Source organism: Megascapheus bottae, chromosome 9 (genome assembly GCF_031878675.1).
Source record: "Megascapheus bottae isolate mThoBot1 chromosome 9, mThoBot2.hap1, whole genome shotgun sequence".
Classification (NCBI taxonomy): Eukaryota; Metazoa; Chordata; class Mammalia; order Rodentia; family Geomyidae; genus Megascapheus; species Megascapheus bottae.
Genome location: NC_143517.1, coordinates 48,393,114 through 48,415,676, shown reverse-complemented (window position 1 = coordinate 48,415,676; position 22,563 = coordinate 48,393,114). Strand labels below are relative to the sequence as shown.

The following is a 22,563-nucleotide window of genomic DNA, read 5'->3' as shown; positions in this document are numbered from 1 at the left end:
TTAATTTATTCAGAATAAATTATAGTATATATTATTATAAAACATAAAATCTGATGTAAAAATATAGTTGTATAACTGATAAGGCTATTGTTTGTGATAACTTTGTTCCAAAATGGAGATGATAGTTTTTTGTTGTTCTTAGTATTATTCAGATTTACACTAGGTGCCACACTTTTTTTGGATGAGGGACTTTCTAATTCAACTAAACCCTCGATCTTGTACCTTAGGCTTTGCTGTAGTTGTTCTTATTTGTTTTTTTAAGATACATTGTCCATGGTGGCCTATTGAGAATAATGATTGAGTAGTTCAGATTACAGGCATGTACCATCACTCTAGGATCATCTGATTCTTTTAAAATTATTTATATTTTTTATTTTATATAAAGCAGTTGTACAAAACAGATACAGTGCCATAAGTCAGTATTGAGTACAACATAACTTGATCAATGTCACCTTTTCTGTCATTCTTTATTTCCTGCTTCTGGGTGGGTATATGTGATCATTGTAATATGATGTATAGTTAGTTGTGTGAAACAAATCTTCAAATTTAATATAAGGCAAATAAATACATTTCAAAATTTTGTTAATGGCTTTTGTTAAAAAGTTGTGAATGCACCAGAAGAAGTGACATTAACATTTTGCCTTTAATTTCCTTTACAGTGATCAATCACTCTCTTTCCTAATTCTTATCCTTCCATTTTCTAAAGGCTGTAGGTGTAATTTTTATTCATATTGTTTTTTACAGTACAAATGAAAAAATGGTGAGAGGGTAAGATTATATTGCCTTGTAGTTGAAGAGCTCTCATTCCTTCCAGTGGTGGCCTGCAATGGTGGCTATTCTAAAAGATAATTCTTCAGTTCATTTTGTTTAAATCTATATAAACATCTCATGACTTTGTTAAGACACATAGCTTCCACCTATATTTGGAATTTTCTCTGAACTTTAACATCCTAACTGTATTAACAATCATGCAATAATTTCTGTATCATAATTATAGTCATGTAATAATTACATAATAATTAAATATACTAATAATTTAATATATTTATCCTTATATATTGTATATTAATATATAATATATGCAATGTGTGATATACTAATAATGTGACTATGCTATTAAATATATACATACATACTAATAAATAAAAATAATTTCATTTTATATTGTAAATAAATATATAATATATGTAGTATATAATACATGAATATTGTAATTATAATATTAAATATGTGCATGCATGCAAATACAATAAATACTTATGTAATTGTTATATAAAATTTTTAAAACATATTTTTTAATTATTTCATTGACCTCATAGCTTTCTATTGGCAGTTCATTTTCTGATATATAGGTATATATATGAAGTAATAATGTATATAGTACAATAGCACCAATGTGATATATGTCGAAATAAATTCTTTTCTACATTTACATTTGTATGTATGTATTTAAATATGTAGCCTTAAGTTCAACAAATTGTATAGTTCAGTAAAATTACCTCCACTTTCTAAAATGTAAACAAAAAACAAAGGTGAAATGTGTTATTTAGTTTTCTCATCTATGTTACCAAAGATTTGAGAGAATCAACTTAAGGAATTATTTAGTGTAGCTCATATTTTCAGAATGGTCAGTCCATCATGAGGTGGAGAGAGCAAAATAGTGGAGCCACCTCTATACCACAGTGGCCTCCTGGGGTGGACAGAAGGAATGCAGGTGGGGGCCAAGACAAGATGTAGCAAGCGTACATGATCTACTTCCTCCAATTCGGATTCTCTTCCACTAGTTCAAAATATCCCAGTAATGCAGTTAGAATTATGAATCCTATGAGGAGTTAATCTGTTTTAAGTAAGTCAGAGCTTTTGTTATCAAATTGTCCTTTAAAATACCACCAGATATGTTCCTAAGTGTGTTTGACTGGATCTCTCTGGCACCATAAGATAAAATAAGTTAAGATGCACCATCACAGAAGTACAAATTGTAGCATTTTCTTCATGTTTTGTAGTCATTTACAGGAATTATTATTATTATTATTATTATTATTATACCAAAGTGCTGATTCTGACCCAAACTGAAAACTATGACAAAATTATAAACCATCTTACTTTTGAATATTTATTGTACTTTATACTCTTCCTGTTTTGCCAGTTCCCTGTCTCTCCAACTTCACTGCACCAATGGGAACAGTTCTTTCTCCTGATTATCCAGAAGGATATGGAAACAATCTAAATTGCATCTGGACAATTATCTCCGATCCAGGAAGTCGAATACACCTTTCTTTCAATGACTTTGATCTGGAATCCCAGTTTGACTTCCTTGCTGTTAAAGATGGGGACTCTCCAGATTCCCCGATACTTGGCACGTTTACTGGGGCTGAGGTGCCTTCTCACCTCACAAGCAATAGTCATATACTGAGACTGGAATTTCAAGCTGATCACTCAATGTCAGGACGTGGCTTCAACATCACTTACAACAGTAAGTTTTTTGTTGTTGTTGTTTTGTTTTGTTTTGCCAGTCCTGGGCTTGAGCTCAGGGCCTAAGCACTGTCCTTGGACTTTCTCAAGGCTAGAGCTCTACCACTTGAGCCTTAGTACCATTTCTGGCTTTTTTCTATGTATGTGGTACCAAGGAATCGAACCTGGGTCTTCATGCATGATAGGCAAGCACTTTAATCACTAGGCCAAACTCCCGGCCACAACAGTAAGTTTTTGCATGTCACCTACTTCTACCATTACAGCTGGAGAAAGAAGACATTTTATATGTGTTAAATATACATATAAACATATTTGATGTGTATATATATTTTAATGTATTTTAATATTTACCTTTTGCTGTTAGTTTAACTTAAAATGACAAATAAAATGATCAAGGTTTTCAGCTTGAATATAAAGTTATTTATAATTTGAAAACCTCCTATAATATGAACCTAATATTAAATTATTAACATCTCCTAAATCTATTTTATATATTTAGAATCTATTGGTTTGTTATGAAGGAAAACATTCTTTGATTCACAGCATATTAGATTAAAATTTAATGACAGAGATAAAGACACCCCAATGAAAGACGGGGAAAATAGGCAGGCATATATATTCTATAACTTGTTTAAATAAACACACTGTATTTATACAGATGGTATTTGAATTACCTGGCTGAACCTATACCAGGGGCAAAATAAGGTAAAAGACAATTATTCTCCTGAGAGGCATAAACACATAACAGAGTGTGAGAGAAAATTTGAAAGAACAAGGGATACATTTCAAGCCTATCAAGTTTTATTTGTATAACCGGAGGGTAGGTACTTGACTTTTGCTGAGCTTACTGTTGCTGTTCACAGTAGTAAAGAGCTTAGCAGTGAGGGACACTTTGCTCATAAGTAGATCTAAATAATAGGTAAGATAACAACTTACCACTGTGTCCAAAAAGAAGGAATTACAGAAATTAACTCTCCTTTTCCTGGGTTGTAGAAAGTAAATACTATAGAAACCCGTAAACAAGTAAGACCTTCAAAATAGACTGAGACATTTCACTTTATTTCTCACAAGGAGATGGTTTCTTTTTCCCATTCCCTACAGAGTAAACAATAGGAGTTTCAATAAAAGAAAATCTACCTGCTCAAAATTTACATTAATTAGAATTCTAAGCAGCTAGAATACTAAGCAGCTTACACTGAAAAGATTGGCATGGAGCAATTCTAATGAAGTCCACAACTAAATAGAAATAATAGATTTTAATTTCTATCAAAAGTTATAAAGTGAATAATGCTACTATAATTCATATTTCAAATCAATCACACCTATTAAATATCCCAGTCAAACTAAAATGGTGATAGTAAGTCCTTTATATCTTGAAAAAATGAATAAATAGAATACTTTCCTAGAAATAAACTCAAGTGTTTTTTAAAGAATCACTTTTTCTTTTCCTGAAAATATGTGAACATTCCTTTCTTTCATACTGCTATGTGTTTTTCTTTGTCTTTCTAAAGCTTTTGGCCATAACGAGTGTCCTGATCCTGGAATACCCATCAATGCTCGGCGATTTGGGGACAACTTTCAACTGGGGAGTTCTATTTCAGTTATTTGTGAAGAAGGATTTATTAAAACCCAGGGGACAGAAACGATTACTTGCATCCTTATGGATGGAAAAGTAATGTGGAGTGGACCCATCCCGAGATGTGGAGGTAAGAATAAAAATAGACTAGAAATATAATCAGCATCATTTTGCACTTGAAGCCATCATGGGAGTTCCTCACCCTGCCCTGGACTGCTGTGATCCTTATCTTAAAGTGTTTCTCAGTATTCTCCATCACACATATCAAGTAATACAAACTTAACTCACTTCTACATGTTTGATTTTTTGTTTTGTTTATAGAAATAAATTCATAATTTCGCTTTGTGCTTGTGCATCTGTTTGTGTCTGAATTTTAGGTCCTCACACACACTTGTTGATCTTCTGTTCAAGGGCAGGAGCTGTACTTCTCGAGCCACATTGCCATTTCCAATAGTTTCCTTTTAATAAGTGTTCCTATTAAAAGACAATGGCTGACCACAGAAGATAATTGATAGACATGAACCCATAACAAAATAGATTCATTTTGATACTTCAAACATAGTTGTTGGAAAGGATTGGATTACACAAGTCATTCATTGAACTGAAGTTCAACACTTACACATGAACGCTTATACATGAAATAAGTTAAATCTGGAAGTGTTTTCTCCAAAATGAGTTAATTTTATTTGAAAGATTAATCAAAGCAGGTATAGACATAAGATATCATTTAAAAGACATAGCTGCTTAGAAAAAATCATATTAAGTGAAGTAAGCCAGACTCAAAGGAACTTAGGCTCAATGGTTTCCTTCATTTGTCATAATCAGTAGAAACCTTGGGCTCTACTAGCAGAGATCTGCAATAGAGCAAAACATTGATACATAAGGCCATATAGTATGAAGCTAATTGAAAAGACCTCCAGTATATTGAAACAAAAGCCATATAACAAATGACTGTTGTCCTTAATGTACTATGTTATCTCTCATCTCCTTTGCTGTCCCTTGGGTATCTCATATTGTTACAGTATCTCACTTTGTTATCTGATATATTGAATTTATTTGTATTTGGTTATTTGAAATTTGATAGGGAAGGGGGGAAAACCAAGATGGGGGGGGTGGGGGAGAGTAATAGGTACCACGACATGTGAAAGGATATCAATGTATGTGAATTAATGCACCTTCTATCTGGCAAATATGATGTAACCCTTTTATTAATTACAGTAAAAAAATAAAAGACATAGCTGCAAATGGTGGCTCACAACTGTAATCCTAGCTACACTGGAGACTGAGATCTGAGGATCACATTTCAAAGCCAGCCTGGGCATTAATGTCCTTGAGTCTCTCATCTCCAATTAGCCACCAGAAAAACAGAAGTGGCACTGTTTCTCAGGGGGTAGGGTGGTAACCTTAAGCTGAAGAGCTCAGACATAGTTCCCAGGCTTAGAGTTCAAGCCCCACAATTGGAAAAAATAATAATAAAAATAAATAAAAGTCTTATGAGTTTTCAGTTCTAGTAGTGTGGTGAATATATACATAGTAGCAAAGTAATATATTAATAATATATACATATTCATGTTACATATTCAGTATTTGTAGAGTATATATATATTATATGCATATGTGTGTATAAGTGTTTGTGTGTGTATCTAATTTCTTTATAGGTAATGAAACTCTAGCTTGACTATATCTGGATTTATGTAAGGCCAAACATTGCTTTGTGTCTTCTTTATAGAAACAGCCTAACTCCATGAAGAATAGTGTTAGTTGGCTATTACAAATCTCATTTCTGGTTATTCTATTTTCAGTATTTAAAGAGAGCTTCACCAATGTCCTCTTCCTTTCCTCACTAATTTCCCACCCATGACATCTTTGCCAGTTTCTGTTTCTGTGACTGAATCCACCTGACTACAGGACCTCCATATCCAGCTTGCTTTATTTTTGTTGTTTGCTTGTTTGTTTACCTGAGAAATGAGAGTCCCATGATCATTATCTGTATTCTAAGCATCTTTTTCCATGGAATTCTTTATTTATATAGTAAATTTTCCTTAGTGTGGCCAGGAATCTATTCTGTCAGTCAAAGTGCTAGAAAATTTGAGAAAAGGAAGTGAAATGTCATGTCATAACAGCATTTAGATTTTGTTTTTCTCCTCACCTCAGTCTGATGTTTTGCATCTCGTGAAGGTTGGATGCAATCCTTTCCCTTAGTTATTTCCTAGATTTATTTCATTGTGTCAAGCAACGCTAACAAGAGCCATCCCTGACCCCTCAAATTATAAAATCCTTTAATACCCAGTAACCTCCAGAAGATTTCTAGTCAGTAAGATTTTTCTTGTGCCCATTAAAACTATGCATGTCAAATTTTACATCTGACTTACCAGAAAAAAAAATTCTTTTGAGGTGTCGGGAAAATCCATTTATCTCTGTCTTCCCACATTTTGAATATCCTGAGGGCCAACACCAAGTGGCTGAAACAGTCTGCCTCATTTTTGAGCCAAAAGATTTTATCCTCATTATCTATACCTCAAGTTATCTGAGCATCATATTTTTGGACTTCTTCCTAAAAAAATTACAGCTCTGAATAACTCCTTTTCCTCAGTTTTCACTTGCTTTACCAGATTCATGAATTTGAGAGACCCTTAGTCATTCAATGAAGTCTGTGATTATTTGGTAAATCGACTCTAAGATACTTAGTTATGAACTTCATCCTTCAATCTGTATCAGTCTTTTTCTTGTGAATATCAGTCAGGCTTTTAAACATTTTCTCCAGGTCTAGTGTACATCAAAAAAAATCTCTTTTTAAGATTTGCATGCAACTCAGCTCATCTGGATATTTATGTCTTTCATGTGAAGCCAACTGGCAGGAGAGCACGGCTTGATGGATTGGAGTCACAAATAGAACCTAATGCCCAATGTGTTCCGTAGTGTTCAGAGCCTCAGATGCCCAAAGGAGCAACAAAGTTGATAAAAAATAAAAGAGCTAATGAAGTACTCTGTTCCCATAAGGGGAATATGTTTGTGAGAAATAACTACAGATAAATATTTCTATACTTAACCATACCAGCTACGATTGAAAATATGCATCATTAGCCTATACAGTCCTTTCATGAATACACCATTTGAATATGATCTACTGTCACAAATAGTTTACCTGTAATATCTTTTCTTGCATGGTGTATTACACAAAACAGTGTCAATCTGAATGACATATTGACTTGGCATTTATATAATGCCCATGTATTAATATATTTCCCCCTTTGAATTCTACCCCTCAATTTGTTCAATATGATATATTAAATTTTGCTAATAATTTGACCATTGATAGCACTGTACTGATTACCACTGTACTGATTATAACTACCATAATTATTTGGTAATAGTTGATACCTAACAGTTTTTTTCCTTTTTATTTGAGAAATAAAAGTTGTATACATAAACAAAAAGGTCTCGATTCTTTTCCTACTCCATCATTCAAAGTACTGTCACATGTAAAAATCATAACATCATTGCTGTCCTTATTGTCATTGTCCTCATCATCATTTCTTTCCTTATTTGTTTTCCACAGATTGCTGCATACCATCCTCTCTTACTGAAATATTTTTTCTTCATTCTCAATGTTCCTTAACCTGGGTATACTTTTGTTCACATGTTTTCAACATTTCTGCCTCATGTATAACACTGTAGTTAACATGAAATTTATCTAATTGTATGTTGCCCTAAGAAAGAGTTCAGGTAGTCATTGGTGGCTCATGCCTACAATCCTAGATACTGAGGAAGCTGAGATCTTACGATTGCCATTTGAAACCAACCTTGGCAGGGATGTTTCTGTAATACTTATCTTCAGCTTTCCACCAAAATGGTTGAAAGCTGTGATTCTTGTGATAGAGTGCAGCTTTGAGTGATAATCTCAGGACAGGAACAATGCCCTAGAAATGAGTTCATGCCATAACACTTGCACAAAATATAAATAAATAAATATAGAATAAAATTAGCTTTTTTCTAGGCAGAAAACATCATCCGCATGTAAGGAAAAGTGTGAATTAGCCATTTCCAATGATATTTTGGAAATCCATGAACAGGAACCACAGGTTTTCAGAAGAAATTCTCAGTGAATACATTCTCCACCTTATTATAAGAAATTATGCAGTTTCAAAGAAAAGAGATAATGTTTTTGACATATAATTTTAAGCTACTTTCTGAGTTGCATTCCTGCTTTATAAATCCTTGCTGGTATATTTGCCAGCAATAAAACAGCCAATGAATCCTAACAGAACTTAAAAGAGATAGAACACTTAGGATAAAACAAGAAATTTCTCTTCCTAAGTGTCAAACAGTGAGTATTAAGTCATTTAGGGTTTTCAGTTTTAAAAATAGCAAGGTGGTTGGACATAAATTAATTTTCCTAACTGTAATACAGCCACAGTTTCATTTCCTGGGTATGAGGATTTAGTATTCACTGGCAAATGTCATTTTTTAATATATAGAAATGTTAATGAACTACTTACATAGACTGAGAGATGAGAGGGTTCTTATTTGTAAAAAAAAAAACTGAGAGATTAAAATTTATGCAATATGTTCTTAGAAAATCTGCTACCCATGCCATTTATCATTGGTAATCAAATGTTTCTCAATAATTTTTTTTAATTATCTAGCATGTTAGGCAATAAGAAGCTTGATACATCTTAACATTGTGCTTTGTTATATTTCCTCTTTGTCCTCCCTCTGGCTTTTCTTCATCTCGCTGACAAGAGTGTTCCAAAGCTACATCTTGGATATTGTCTCCTCTTGATTTTGGTTACTCTGTAGATGATTTTTACTCAGTTTCAAATTTTCACATTGATGCAATACTATATCTCAGATATATATATCTAACTATATTTTTCACAGTCAGACTTACACACATCAAATCCTGGTCAACCTCACTGCTCAGACGTTCAGTATGTTTCTCAAAATTAACTTTCCCATGCTTAGCAACTCTCCCCACAGAAAACCATAGCTGCCACTGTCACAGACCTTCTCCACCACGGGTAGTAACATTATCAATTTCTTAGAAAATCCCGACTTTCTTTCAGTTCTTCCTGACTCCTTTCTCATTAATGTGCCATAAGCAACGCCTCAGGAAAACCTCCTTAGCTCTACCTTTGAAATACAAACAGAAACTAGCCAGTTCTTATTACCTCCATTCCAGACATCAGTGGGACAGCCACTGATATCTCTGACCTCAATTACTAGAGCGAGGAGGAGAACCTTCTAACGAGTCTCATTGCCATTATTCAGGCCTGCTCCCAATATAGAAGCTAAAGAGATGTACCTGTCTTCTCTAAAAATACTTGGTATTTAGAGAATTCTGTCCTGAATAGTAGCTTGCCTTTCTCTCCTAAACCTCATATAGATAGTAGAATTTGTTCTTTAAATTTAGAAAGGGAGACTGGAGATATGGTGCAAGTGGCAGAGAGCTTGACGAGTAAGCATAAGGTTCTAAATTCAGTCCTCAGTACCCTTCAATAAAATTGGATACATTTAGAAGTGGATTACAGTTCATTTTGTCTATGACCAACCAGTGTTTTGTTCAGAATATTTTCTTAATCTGGGTCTCAGGAGGTTCTTGTGCATATATATTATCTACTTTTCTATTGCTTTTGTTCTACTGTTCTGTGTCTTGTACCTATTGTACTATAGCCAGCAATGTTTTCTTTAATATGGTAGAATCTAGCCAAAAAACATGAAAATGTAATATTGGCCTTCTGGATTACATGATCATGTTCCTGAATATGATTAATATATAATGCATTCAATGAACTGCTTTATAGATCACAAGGGTTTCATTTAGTAAAATATACTTGAAAAATCAGATGAATAATATCTAAAATCTGATGACATAATTACGATGTTGACACAAAATTGACTGAATGAAAGATTGCTTCTGTCTGATATAAAGAGGATTTCAAACTGCTTCACAACATCCTTTGTTACATGGGAAAATGACAGAAGCAAAATGTATGACTGAAATATTATAAGGCTGAATTTTCATCCAGGTAAGTCATTGTCAATGAAGACCACTAATAAAGAGAAACAGTATCAATTCTCCTCCCACACATATAGAAACACAAAGATATCAGACTCTTCTGTCTCAATTATGTCAGTAATTGTCACCTGGTAAATATTGGCTTGTACTTCCTGTAAAACAATTGCAACAGAAAATGGCTCTGGACAAAGGACATGGATACAAGATGGAAGAGCTCAGGATTTCCTTTCTTTATCCTGTTCCCAATCTATGGGCTAAAATAAACACCCTCAAATTATCTTCACCCCTCTACTTTTTTTTTTTTCTTGGTCATGAGGTTTAGACTTTGGGCCTCGCTGTTGTCCCTGAGATCTTCAGTTAAGGCTGTCACCCTATCCCTTGAGCCACAGCACCACTTCTGGTTTTCTAGTGGTTAACTGAAGATAAGAGTCTAGCGGTCTTTAATGCCCTGGCAGGCTTTGAACCTCAATCCTGAGATCTCAGCCTCCTGACTAACTAGGATTACAGGCGTGAGCCACTGCACCTGGCCCCACTCCAGCTTCTAAGAGTCTCCCCCTATCCTCAAAGTCTCTCTCAGCTCAGATAGGCATTTTTAGTGAATGGGCAAATTAAACTGAGAGAAGACTTAAAACTTACACTAGGCCATCATAAATGCTCAAAATGATTAGAAAGAGTATCTTCCCAATATGTTCTGGTGGTAAGGAGAAAGATTTGACAGTGCATGCTTAGAGACAATACTTCGAAATTTAAAAAGAAGGGAAAGAAAAGAAAATGATAGAAAAAGAAAGGGAGAAAAAGGAGAAAGGAAGGAAGGAGGAAGGAAGGGAGGAAGGAAGGGAGGGAGAGAGGGAGGGAGAGAGGGAGGAAGGAAGGAAGGAAGGAAGGAAGGAAGGAAGGAAGGAAGGAAGGAAGGAAGGAGACCAAGGGAAGGGAGAAAGAAATTATATTCTGTTTTTTTCCACCGAATTTCAAAATGTTTGGTAAAATGCTTACTCAATCAAGAATTTACTTGCCTTCAGAAGAGAACTGTCTGCATTTCTATGGCACACATGCCTTTCTACTTCCTTATCAGATAGCTGAGAAAATTCTTCAAATGAGTAGAATGGAACTGAATTTCCTGCAGAAATATTTGGAAAGAAGGCTGGTCTAGCATTCCAGATGAACTTTCCCTTTGAGGATTAGGGGTTTTCCCTTGAATCTTAATTAGCATCTGAAGAAGGGAAGTCCTTCTCATTCACACACATTGTATTCTCTTTGGAAAGACTTCTTTTGAGATAGCAATTACATGAGTAATCTAAAGTATATAGAAAAATTGATTTGTTGCTGTAAATAGCCAGAATGTTTGTTTTTATATGTATATATGTAATGACATCTAACTATAAGTACCTACCTTATTTATGTATTATTAACTTTCAGGTCTCATTGATGTATACCATAAAAATGCCTTTAATATATTTGTAAAGGTTTTCTTATAATTTGCATTGAACTATCAATAAAAATGGAGACAAAAGGACCAAGGAAGTGGGGGGGGCACCGAAAAGGGACTCAAGCTTCTTTATAATTTTAGCTCTTTAATATTGCACTTAATTCATGCTTCCTCATATTTTGTCTTAGGGCTGTTGTTAGAGAAAGTTGGAAGTGAGAGAAGTTTGAGGGGCTTGCCAAATCAACAATGCTTAAGCAAGTTAAGAAAAGGAAATAAAGAAAAAGTAGGAGAGCCATTTTTAAATGAGGTGCAATTGGGTTTTATCAGGCAGCCCTGTACAGAACAGTATCCATTAAACAAAATACTTGTATTGCTGGAAAGCCTCCCTTTTTATCTTGGCCCTATATCTCATCACTTCTATGATATATCAAATATGGGAAAAGGAAAAACAAATTTACTTACAGTGTTAGCCCGAGAGAGAGAGAGAGAGAGAGAGAGAGAGAGAGAGAGAGAGAGAGAGAGAGAGAGAGAGAGAGAATGATTCTCAATCTGCTTTTAATCTGCTTTCAACCATTTTAAAAAAAAAATGAATCACAAACCAGGAATGCATCTATTGATAAGTCTTCCTGGGACATGTGTTCTTCTAACAGGCTTCCAGCAGATAGATAATAATCCCAAAATAAAAATCAGGATGGGAGATCTTTTAAACCTTGTTTCTCAGTCCTACCTTACAATTACTATAGGTGCATCCTGGAAGTTTGCATTTGACAAGTTCCTTAGGCATCTAGTAGTTTAGAAGTCTTTGAAAGCCCTAATTATTGCCTAAAACCATGAACTTCCCTGTCTTCCACTAACTGTATATCAAACAACAACAATGAGAAAATACACTTGACTTTTTCCCACACAAGCTAGTATGTCTTATCTCATGTCTACCTTCATTTTCTACCTCCTCTCAACCTATCTTCTATTGGTTTTTTAATCTGAACTAAGCCCTGGAAACTGTTATGTCAATATTTTTCTTCGTTCCCTAGAGTACTAACAATCTCCCCTTTATATTTCCAGACAATCTGCTCAGCTCAAATGTTACCAGTGACTATTTCTTGTACAAACGTGTTTTAAAGTCAAATATAATATCATATAGTTATATTTTCTAAATTCCAACATGATCTTCTATGTGGCAGAAATATTGTATATACTATTGAATTGTCAAAATATTGTTGGGAAAGCACTTAAAAAGAGGTATTTATATCCTCAAAATAATGGTAGAAATGTTTAGACTGAATATTCTGTTTTTTGATCCTTCTATGCATCTCTATCTGGATTTAACCTTTAGTAAAGATAGGAAGAAATGCCTCCTTTAGAAAGTTAATAAAGAAATATATCACAGAAGTAGTTTCCAAACTGGAATCAAAATATTTATTTTATGCTTACCTTGTGTTTCTAATCAAATCATGTTTCATTTCTCTATAAAACTTACAAAATAAAGACTATAGCGGTTATGTTAAAAAGCAATTTATTTATGAAGCTCATTCTAAACTGCAAAGTACTGCAAATTGTCTTAGTTGATCAGCTCTTGACCTACTAGGCAAAATGGAAACTACTTTCAATGATATGGAGAAAGTCAGGCATTGGTGAAAAGAGTAGAAAATTTGTTTTGCTGGGTACTGAGAGACTAGGAGAACAAAAAATATCACTGTCAATATGTTGACATCTTTGTATTGTTTCATTAATATGAAAGAAAGTTGTCAACAATAGTTAAATAGGCAAGGAAGATTTTACTCAGAATTTTGTAATAAGGAAGAGTTAATGTGTTTCTGACAAGGAAGAAAAATTTTTAAGTTCTGGTAGCTACAGAAAGGAGGGGGATTGGATAAAATAAATTATGTTTGATCATTGGATATTGTCCTAATTGAAGTTTGCTAAATATTTATATCTCAAACTGATAAAGTAAATATGAGTTTTCTGAAAAAATGCTTTACCTTAAGTGAGGTAAAGAGCCCAGAGGTCCAGATGTTACTTTTAATTATCCTTTTTGAAATTTAATGGCGTCATCATCCTCAGCAGTGAATCTCATTGGCTTCCTATATGTGATGGTTCACTCTTATGGTCCCCATTTTGGTGAATGGAAAACGTTTACATCCTGTCATTCTTACCACACACCACATGGTCCTTCTATTGCTCACATTTGTGTCATGCCATTGATCAATGTTTTTGCTTCTACCTCCCAAATATCTTCTTCAGCACCACAATGTGACAGGTTTATTTCTGCATTTAATCATCCCTTTCTTAATATTTATATTAATCCCAAAACTGCTATCTCAAAGATCAGTTATACTACCTCTAACCTATAAGTTTAATTTAAATGAAGACAGTATCCTTGTCTGCATATAAATATGTAACATTTTTTATACAAGTGAGTAGAAAGCAAGTGATCCAGAATTATGGCTTGTACAGCTTGCAAATGCCAGGTGCCTACAAAAGAATAAGGAAGAATGAGCATGAGGAAATAAGTATAGGCTACTAACCAACTTACAGGAAATAAAAAGCAGATCCATCAATCAAAAACTCTCTTTAAGGACACCACATCTCCCTCTTTAATCCAAGGCATCTGTAAGGAAAAGTGGCACAAATTGGCTGATATGAGTTGAAATGCTGTCTTCAAATGACATTTCAATGCCACAGTTTTTCTCTGACTTAATTTTTTTCTCCTAAATTTCCTATCACCTTTAGTTATGTTCATGGCTTGCCTGAATCTTCTCTTGCTTAATTTTTTTTCCTAAATTTCCTATCACCTTTAGTTATGTTCATGGCTTGCCTGAATCTTCTCTTGCCAGGTGTAAGGCGTGAGGTTAACTGAGCTGTCTAAATTTTTGATAATACAATGTCTACAAATTTTCAAGTCTCCATGATGCAACTCTCGTTTCTCTTTCTTGAATCCACTCTTTTCACTTCTTGTTCATCTAAAGCATGTACTGGAATTACTTATAACTGCTACACTGAACCAATATTTCATACATTTACACACTCTATTTCTTCTACTTGCAATATTTTCTCCTCCTGAAGAAGTTAGTTTACTCCTTAAAGACTCAAACAGAAAACCCTCTATAAAGCCTTTATCCTTATCCTGAACCATGAGCAAATGCTTCTCACAGAATTTAACACATTTTTATGCTGCTAATGTTTCCGTGCTCTGCACATTAAACAGATGAGAATTTTGAATAACATAATGACTTTCACAAAGAAATGGATAGAGAGACCACCTTTACTCAAATTCATGATTTTTAATGTGCAAATTCCTCTTATTCTTTCCCCATCAATGTTCTTGTCCATAATAACATTCCACTGTGGCTAAATTATTTTGAGATTTCTGTAAGATGATGCAGGAAGGTATCTTAACTGGCACATAGGAAACATTTAGTAAAAGTTAATGTGTTGTATAACTGGGATCTGAATAAATTAATGTATATATGTATGAATGAATGAGACAATAAAATAACTTTGTCTTGATCTCTTTTCCCTTTTTATGTATCTCACTTCCTTTTTCAGACAAAGGTGATTATGGTCATTTAAATCAATCTTTTTGTATAAGTACTACCTTTACAGCTGGGGACACAGGAGATTATTTTAGGCTTAAAAAATGTATAAGCATTTCTTAAGTTGTACTAGCTATTAAGCATTTTTAAAAATTTTAGAAATAATATAAGAGGTGCATAATATATATGAAAATGTAGGCTTTTAGGGATATTTCCACTTAGGATATGTTAAGAGGCATTATTCAAGTTAAAATAAATGAGTCTATCTAAAGAAAAATATTAAATACTAGCATTACTATGTGGATATATCAAAGTTCAGGGTTTGTTCAACTCATTGTCTTTATGATTGCATTATTATTCATTTTGCTATTACATTTTTATCTGTGAGTAATAGTTGAGAGCATGCAAATGCTGAGCTGTAGCATGTAGGAAGGACAAAAGAAAGAGTAGACAAGAGATAGGTAATACTAGGCCTCTTCTAATTGTAGGTCCAAAGAGAAAGATGTCATTTTAAGGGCATGATAAGATGTGTGACTTAGCATTTAATTTTGCTGGCTATTGAACAGATGCTAGTTTTGGTGGATGCTGGAATGCAATTGTCTCTATATACCAGGGATAAGATTGTAGCAAATTAAACTTAAGAAGTATCTGTAATACTCAAGCAATAGGGGTGAGCTTGAGGACAAATTGGAAGTACAAATAAAGGTTAAGGACAATGGAACTAGGAAGAATGAATGCTTGCACTTTCTGATAATGTGAATGTATAGATTCATTTATCGATACAGGAACTCATGAAATTGGACTCTTTTTGAGTTAATGTTTTACAAAAGTTTACTAGTAAGTAATATCAATACCTTCAAGCTTCAGCAAGTTTACCAAGTTGCTCTCTCTATAATTTAGAACACCTACAGGGCAATGTTTATAGTAAGAACATACTTAGCTCTAAAGTTGACATTACACTTTCTATTTTGTTCTAATTTAAGGAAATAAAGAATATAGAGTACAATAATAATTAAAATTGTATGTTAATAAAGTGATCAAAATACATGTCCAGGAAATTGATATATATTACTAGGTATGTGATATTATTTCAATATATAGACCACAAACCTAAAGGAATTTTAGCAGACAAAAAATAAATTGATGATTGAATCAAATATAGCAGTAATTCTGAAAAAGAACAAGGTCATAGTTTTGGACAGCATTGAGTAGCAGCGTTTGAAACCCAACACTAGGTACTCAACTGTATACCAAGGTACTCAAAAGGCTGAGATCTCAGAATCTCAGTTCACAGCCAACCTGGGCAGAAAAGTTTGTGAGACTCTTTCCTCCCATTAAGCACCATAAAACTAAAAGAGGTGCTGTGGCTTAAAGTGATAGAGCACTGCCTTTGAGCAAAAAGAGCTCCAGACTTCAGTTCAAAACCAATGGCTGAGGAAAAATATTTTAAAATAGCCCAAAATATATCGTTTAAGTTTTAAAGATTAGGGATATAATGAAAACAGAAAAGGGTATTTATAAATATCACCGAGAGATGTGAGGATGAGAAAATCAGTTTATTAACTTATATAACTAACACTCTGTTGTATTTTTTTTGTTGGTCATGGGACTTGAACTCTGGAAGTGGTCATTGTCCCTGAGCATTTCCGCTCAAGGCTACCACCCTACCCCTTTAGCCACAGTGCTACTTCCAGTTTTCTGGTGATTAATTGGAGATAAGACTCTCAAAGACTTTGTAGTTGCCCAGGCTGGCTTTGAACCAAAATCCACAGATCTCAGCCTCCTGAGTGCCTAGGATTACAGGTGTGAGCCACCACTCCTGGCTACTCTATGGCATTTTTAAATGAATGCTTTCAGGAGAAAAGCTAATCACTGACTCACAGAAGGAATTGAAATAATTATGTATTTACTTTTCAAAAAGTATCGGCTAGTATAATGTAGCTATAGAAGTAACAGTAAGTAATTAAAAATAATGCCTCCAGCTCACTCTACACATTGTCATCTTACTTGTTCTGTGGTTTTCTTTTTCAGCTCCATGTGGTGGCCATTTTTCAGCCCCAAGTGGTGTGATTCTCTCCCCAGGATGGCCAGGATACTATAAAGACTCTTTGAATTGTGAGTGGGTGATTGAGGCTGAACCTGGACACTCTATCAAAATTACCTTTGAAAGGTCTCTGCAAATGTTTTATTCTTCTACCTTTTCCAGAAAAGATGATGTAAAAGAGTAGTTGACATTCTATATTTCTTTTAAAAACTCGATCAATGTATAAGCTTATTACAATAGTCAATCATTGCACCTTGAATGATTTAGGCTGTTTTCCCCTTCTGACCTTTCAGCCTGTTTCCAAGTTAATTTTCTATTTGTTTAAAACTGTTTCTATAGTACTGAAATATGCAAGTCCGACCTTTTTGCTTTCCTGTACATGAACATTACTCAGATAGGAACATGTGACCTTTAATTTAATGAGTTCAGATTTTCTGTATTTTGAAAGGCCTGTGAATTCTGTTATGCTAGGTTTAAAGAGAAAATCGTGCTATAAAAGATTCAAATTGATAGCTAATTGCAGGCCTAGAATGCCCCTGTCCATGCAATCATTTTGATCAATAGATGGCTAGATCAACATTGCATATTAACAACTAAACAATTGACCTTTCCCTTCTATTAAGATGTATATTATTGATCAATTAATCTTTTTTATTAAAACTTTTTATTAGCACTGATGTCAAGTTCTACAAACAAGTATTCAAGAACAAAAATCTCTATATACAATCACTGGCACATAAATTTAAGAATTTAATTAAAATTAAGCTGATTATATATATTGTATATATATAATATATACAATGTATATATATGTAAGCTGATGTATAAGCTATTGGTCTTGGCTTATCCCACTCAACATGATTTGCTATAGTTCCTTACACTTCCCAGCGATTGCCATTATTTTATCTTGTCTGGTGGCTAGGTAGAACTCCATAGTGTGTGTGTGTGTGTGTGTGTGTGTGTGTGTGTGTGTGTGTGTATTCATTCATCTGTAGTAGGGCATCTGGGTTGTTTCCATCACTTGGTGATAAATTAATCTTGATAGCCTATAAGTTTGAATGTTTAAAGAGTTAAAATAATGAAGCTTCTGATTTACTATTGGATACATATCTACAATTCCACATTTCTCAATTATGTTATCAATTTCCCTCATCTACCAACCTGCGTCTGACACATTTAATATTATTTTAAATATGATTTTATTGTCATTATTAAGGCATTGCATAGAGGGGTTACAATATCAGAAGTCAGCTCATTGAGTATAATTATTTTGAACAATATCACCCTTTCTACTACTTTCTTCCAGTTTTCGCCTCTCATTCTGTCCACAAGTCACATAGGAAATTTCTACATAGTATATACCAAATAGCATGATTACATTTATTCACCTACTTCCCTCCCTCCCTTTCTGTACTGTATCCTCCCCTAGGAGAAAGAAAAAGCAAAGACAACTGCTGCCACAACCACCACTAACAATAGCAACAACAACAACAAAAACGTGTTTTTATTTCCTGGAGTTTGTTTCAAAATATATTATATTAGAAACAGGTGATCCACTTTATAATTCAGAATAACTTAATAACAGAATAAATTGAGTTTTTGCCTTAATGACTGAATTTTACAAATGAAGCTGGATGTCTTTCACTGATTCAATCTAATACTCAAATTTATGTAGAAAACTGGATACAATTCTGAATAGGTGTTACATGTTAAATATGTCTTAAAAGCGTAATCCTACCTTACTATGATTGTGATAATGTGGTAGGAGTGAAGTAACAAAGTAGCTAAACAAGAGAGGTAATTTTCTCATAATTTGGAAGGATAGATTTCTGACATCAATAAATCAACAGGATTACTTCTTTTTTTCCTTTGAAAAAGAACACATATATTATTTTTTGTCTTTAAAGGAAATCTCATTTTTTTATTATCAAGGTAATGTACAGAGAGGTTAGAGTTACATTCCCAGGTAGTAGTTTCATTACTTCTCACACATTGACACTTACCCCCTCCCAATCATCTTGCTTTCTCCCTTCCCTTTCCTATTTCAAATAAGCATATATACAATATGCCAGGTGACAAATTCAGATATAGTAACTACATGAAATTAACCAATGGGCAAAAAAAAAAAAAGAGAATAGAAATAACAGTACAGGGGCCGGGAGTTTGGCCTAGTGGTTAAAGTGCTTGCCTAGCATGCACGAAGACCCGGGTTCGATTCCTTAGTGCCACATACATAGACAAAAGCCAGAAATGGTGCTGAGGCTCAAGTGGTAGAGTGCTAGCCTTGAGAAAGTCCAAGGACAACGCTCAGGCCCTGAGCTCAAGCCCAGGACTGGCAAAAAAAAAAAAAAAAAAAAGAAATAACAGTACATTAAGAACAAAAATCATACAACATAAACCTCTCGTTTCCCTATCCTAGATATGCTTTCATTTAGTCTCATCCTATATGATTTTATGTACCTAGGTTTTGACCTATTATAATCCTCTGCTAGGAGAGTCCTAGGTTTGTACTAATTATTACAAATGAGGGAAACTATTGAGCCTATGTTCCTTTGGGTCTGGCTTACTTCAATATGATCTTTTCCTAGTCTCCATTTCCTTACAAATGGTGTGATGACATTCTTTCTGATGGAAGCATAGAATTCCATTGTGTATAAGAACAGTATCTTGTGATCCATCATTTACTGAGGGACATCTGAGTTGGTTCCATATCCTTGATTAGATAAATAGCACTGCATTGAGCATTGTTGTGCAAGTGGCTTTGGTATGCCCTTGTTTCTGGACTTCTGGGTAAATTCCAAGTAATGGAATTGCTGGGTCATAGGGGAGCTCTATGTTTAGTCTTTTGAGGAATTACCACACTGCTTTCCAGAGTGACAGAAGGAGTTTACACTCCACCAACAGTGTACTAGCAATCCCTCCTGGCCACATCCCCACCAGCATCTGTTGTTATTAAATTTCTTCATCATGGCCATTCTAACTGGAGTGAGGTGGAATCCCAGAGTTGTTTTGATTTGCATTTCTTTTATGTTCAAAGATGTCAAGCATTTCTTGTGTCTATAGGCCCTTCTTATTTCTTCTTCAGAGAAGTCTCTGGCCCATTTTTTAATGGATGGTTGTTTCTCTGAAGATTTGTTTTGGAGAGATTCAATTTTTTTAGCTATAGATATATTTTAGATATGAGGTTTTTGTCTCAATGGGATTATTTCTTCTGGCCTTTCTCTTCATCTTGAACATAATTACCTTCTCTTTTCACATGCTGTCCTCTCTTTGATTCCTCACCCTAGTTTCCTCTTGTTCAAGGATATCAGCTATACAGCTATACAGTCCAGTCCTCTGACCTCATTTTCTTCACTAAAGCCCTCTCCCCATCACATATTCTGTAAGACAGTTTGCTTTCAGCATATGGATATGACAGACATAATTGAATCCCTAGCAATGTTCCACATATATCTTATAGATTAAAAAAATATGTTTTTTTCATTTTATTTTATTGTAAATATGATGCACAGAGGAAGAGGGATTACAGTGTTATCAGTAAGGTAATGAATGAGTAAGCATTGTTACAGATCTATCAATTTCTCCCACTTATCCTTCCCCCCATTTCCCTTCCCATCAAGTTGTAAGTTCATTTCCAACATAATGTCTATTGAGTACTACTGTTACATTTGATCATTCTTTGTTCCACTTTTTCTAGATCTCCCTTCACTTCTCCAAATCAGATAAATTTATGTACAAGACAAATGGTACCAAAATAATAAAGAATAACCACAGGTAATAAATCCCAGGAGAAAAGAAAAGACAAAAGAAGTAACTGCAAACAGTACATGTAAAAAAGAAAAAAAAAACAAAAATAACAATTACAGAAACCCTTATCTCCATATCATGGCAATCATTTTGATTAGCATCATTTCATATGGTCATATGTACATAGTTGTGTGGCTATTGTGAACCTCTGCTAGGACTATCCTAGATATATATTAATTATTACAAATGAGGGAAACTGTGGAGACTATGTTCCTTTGGATCTGACATACTTCACTTAATAAGATTTTTTCCAAGTCTTCCCATATCCTTATGAATGGGACAATGTCATTCTTTTCTGAGGGAAGAATAGATTCCTATTGTGTATATATACCACATCTTCTTGACTCATTCATCTACTCAGTGGCATCTTGCTTGGTTCTATATCTTAGCTATGATAAGTAATAACTGCAATGAACATGGTTGCATAGTTTTAGGATAGCCTTGTTTTTGGTCATTTGGGTAAATGACCAAGAGTGGGATTTCTGGTTTATGGCAAAGGACATAGTTAGCAAGATAAATAAAAAGCCCACAGATAGTGGTTTGTATGTGGCCAAAAGGGAACATTACAACACTGTAATGTAGATTTATTCAACCACTGTGGAAAGCAGCATGGAGGTTCTTCAAAAGAATAAACACAGAGCTCACCTAAAAATCATTAAGAAATTATCTTTAGCTCTACCAAGGAGTTTCCACTTAACAAAAAGAATACATCTTGGTCAATAAAAGCCCTTTTAATATTCATTCCAACCCACCCCTTTCATACCTTTTCTTAACTTTATAGGCTATACATCAAATTGTTAACTACATATTTCCTCACACCATTCAGCTCTTCATTTTTGTACCACTGTTCACATGTACTCACCCTAAGTTTTGCAAATTTCTTTTTGATTAGATTTTTGAGCATTGACTTTGCTTTTCTTTGGAATTACACTATTTAAGTTCTTCCTTTAATCTATCAAGTTTTTAAAAATGTTCTTTTTTCCATGTAAGTTTACTTTTATATAGTTTGGTTTCAAATTAAACCATATCTTCTATTCAATAGTTGGTAAAGATTGTGTTTCCTCTTGGCTTTAGAAATCCTGAAAACCATTTTATTAATTTGCTCTCAAAGTATCATCCTTCCATGAGAGTGACACAAATTAACTCACTTAATTTTATTGTGCCAGATTCTGTTTGCATAATAGCATTGATTATATTGGGTAACTTTCAGAACTCCATTGATTTGGGACAATATGAGAGATTTAGATTTTTTTTGTCAGTCATAGGACTTGAACTCTGGGCCTGGGTGCTGTTCCTGAGCTTTGCAGCTCAAGGCTACTGCCCTACTCCTTGAGACACAGTACCACATCAGGTTTTCTGGTAGTTAATTGGAGGTAAGAGTTTCATGGACTTCAGTGCCTGGGCTGGCTTTGAACCATGATCCTCGGATCTCATTCTCCTGAGTAGCTAGGATTACAGGTATGAGCCACTTCACTCAGAGAGATTTAATTTTCTTTTTAGTTTGATAAATTAGAGTATTGCACTTGTAGGTCAAGCATATTGATCAATAAACATTAATCTTATTGAATCTGATTTGTATGTATTATATGTCAATAATATGAATTTATTATGTATTTTCTTGAAGTGAATATTATTTAATGTTAGGAGTCATAAGACTACTTAAAATGTTCATGTTCTTATGATAGA

The 22,563-nt window shown here is 34.1% G+C and overlaps 1 protein-coding gene across 3 annotated transcripts in view; it reads left to right on the top strand.

Moving 5' to 3' along the window:
• The window catches only part of Csmd3 (CUB and Sushi multiple domains 3), an 842,017-nt gene that overhangs the window by 484,836 nt on the left and 334,618 nt on the right, over positions 1 to 22,563 (top strand). For all 3 annotated transcript variants that reach the window (XM_090339296.1, XM_090339294.1, XM_090339297.1), the window contains 3 exons: positions 2,147 to 2,473; positions 3,984 to 4,178; positions 17,058 to 17,196. In XM_090339296.1, the coding sequence (XP_090195422.1) occupies positions 2,147 to 2,473; positions 3,984 to 4,178; positions 17,058 to 17,196 (661 nt within the window). The remainder of the gene's footprint in view (positions 1 to 2,146; positions 2,474 to 3,983; positions 4,179 to 17,057; positions 17,197 to 22,563) is intronic.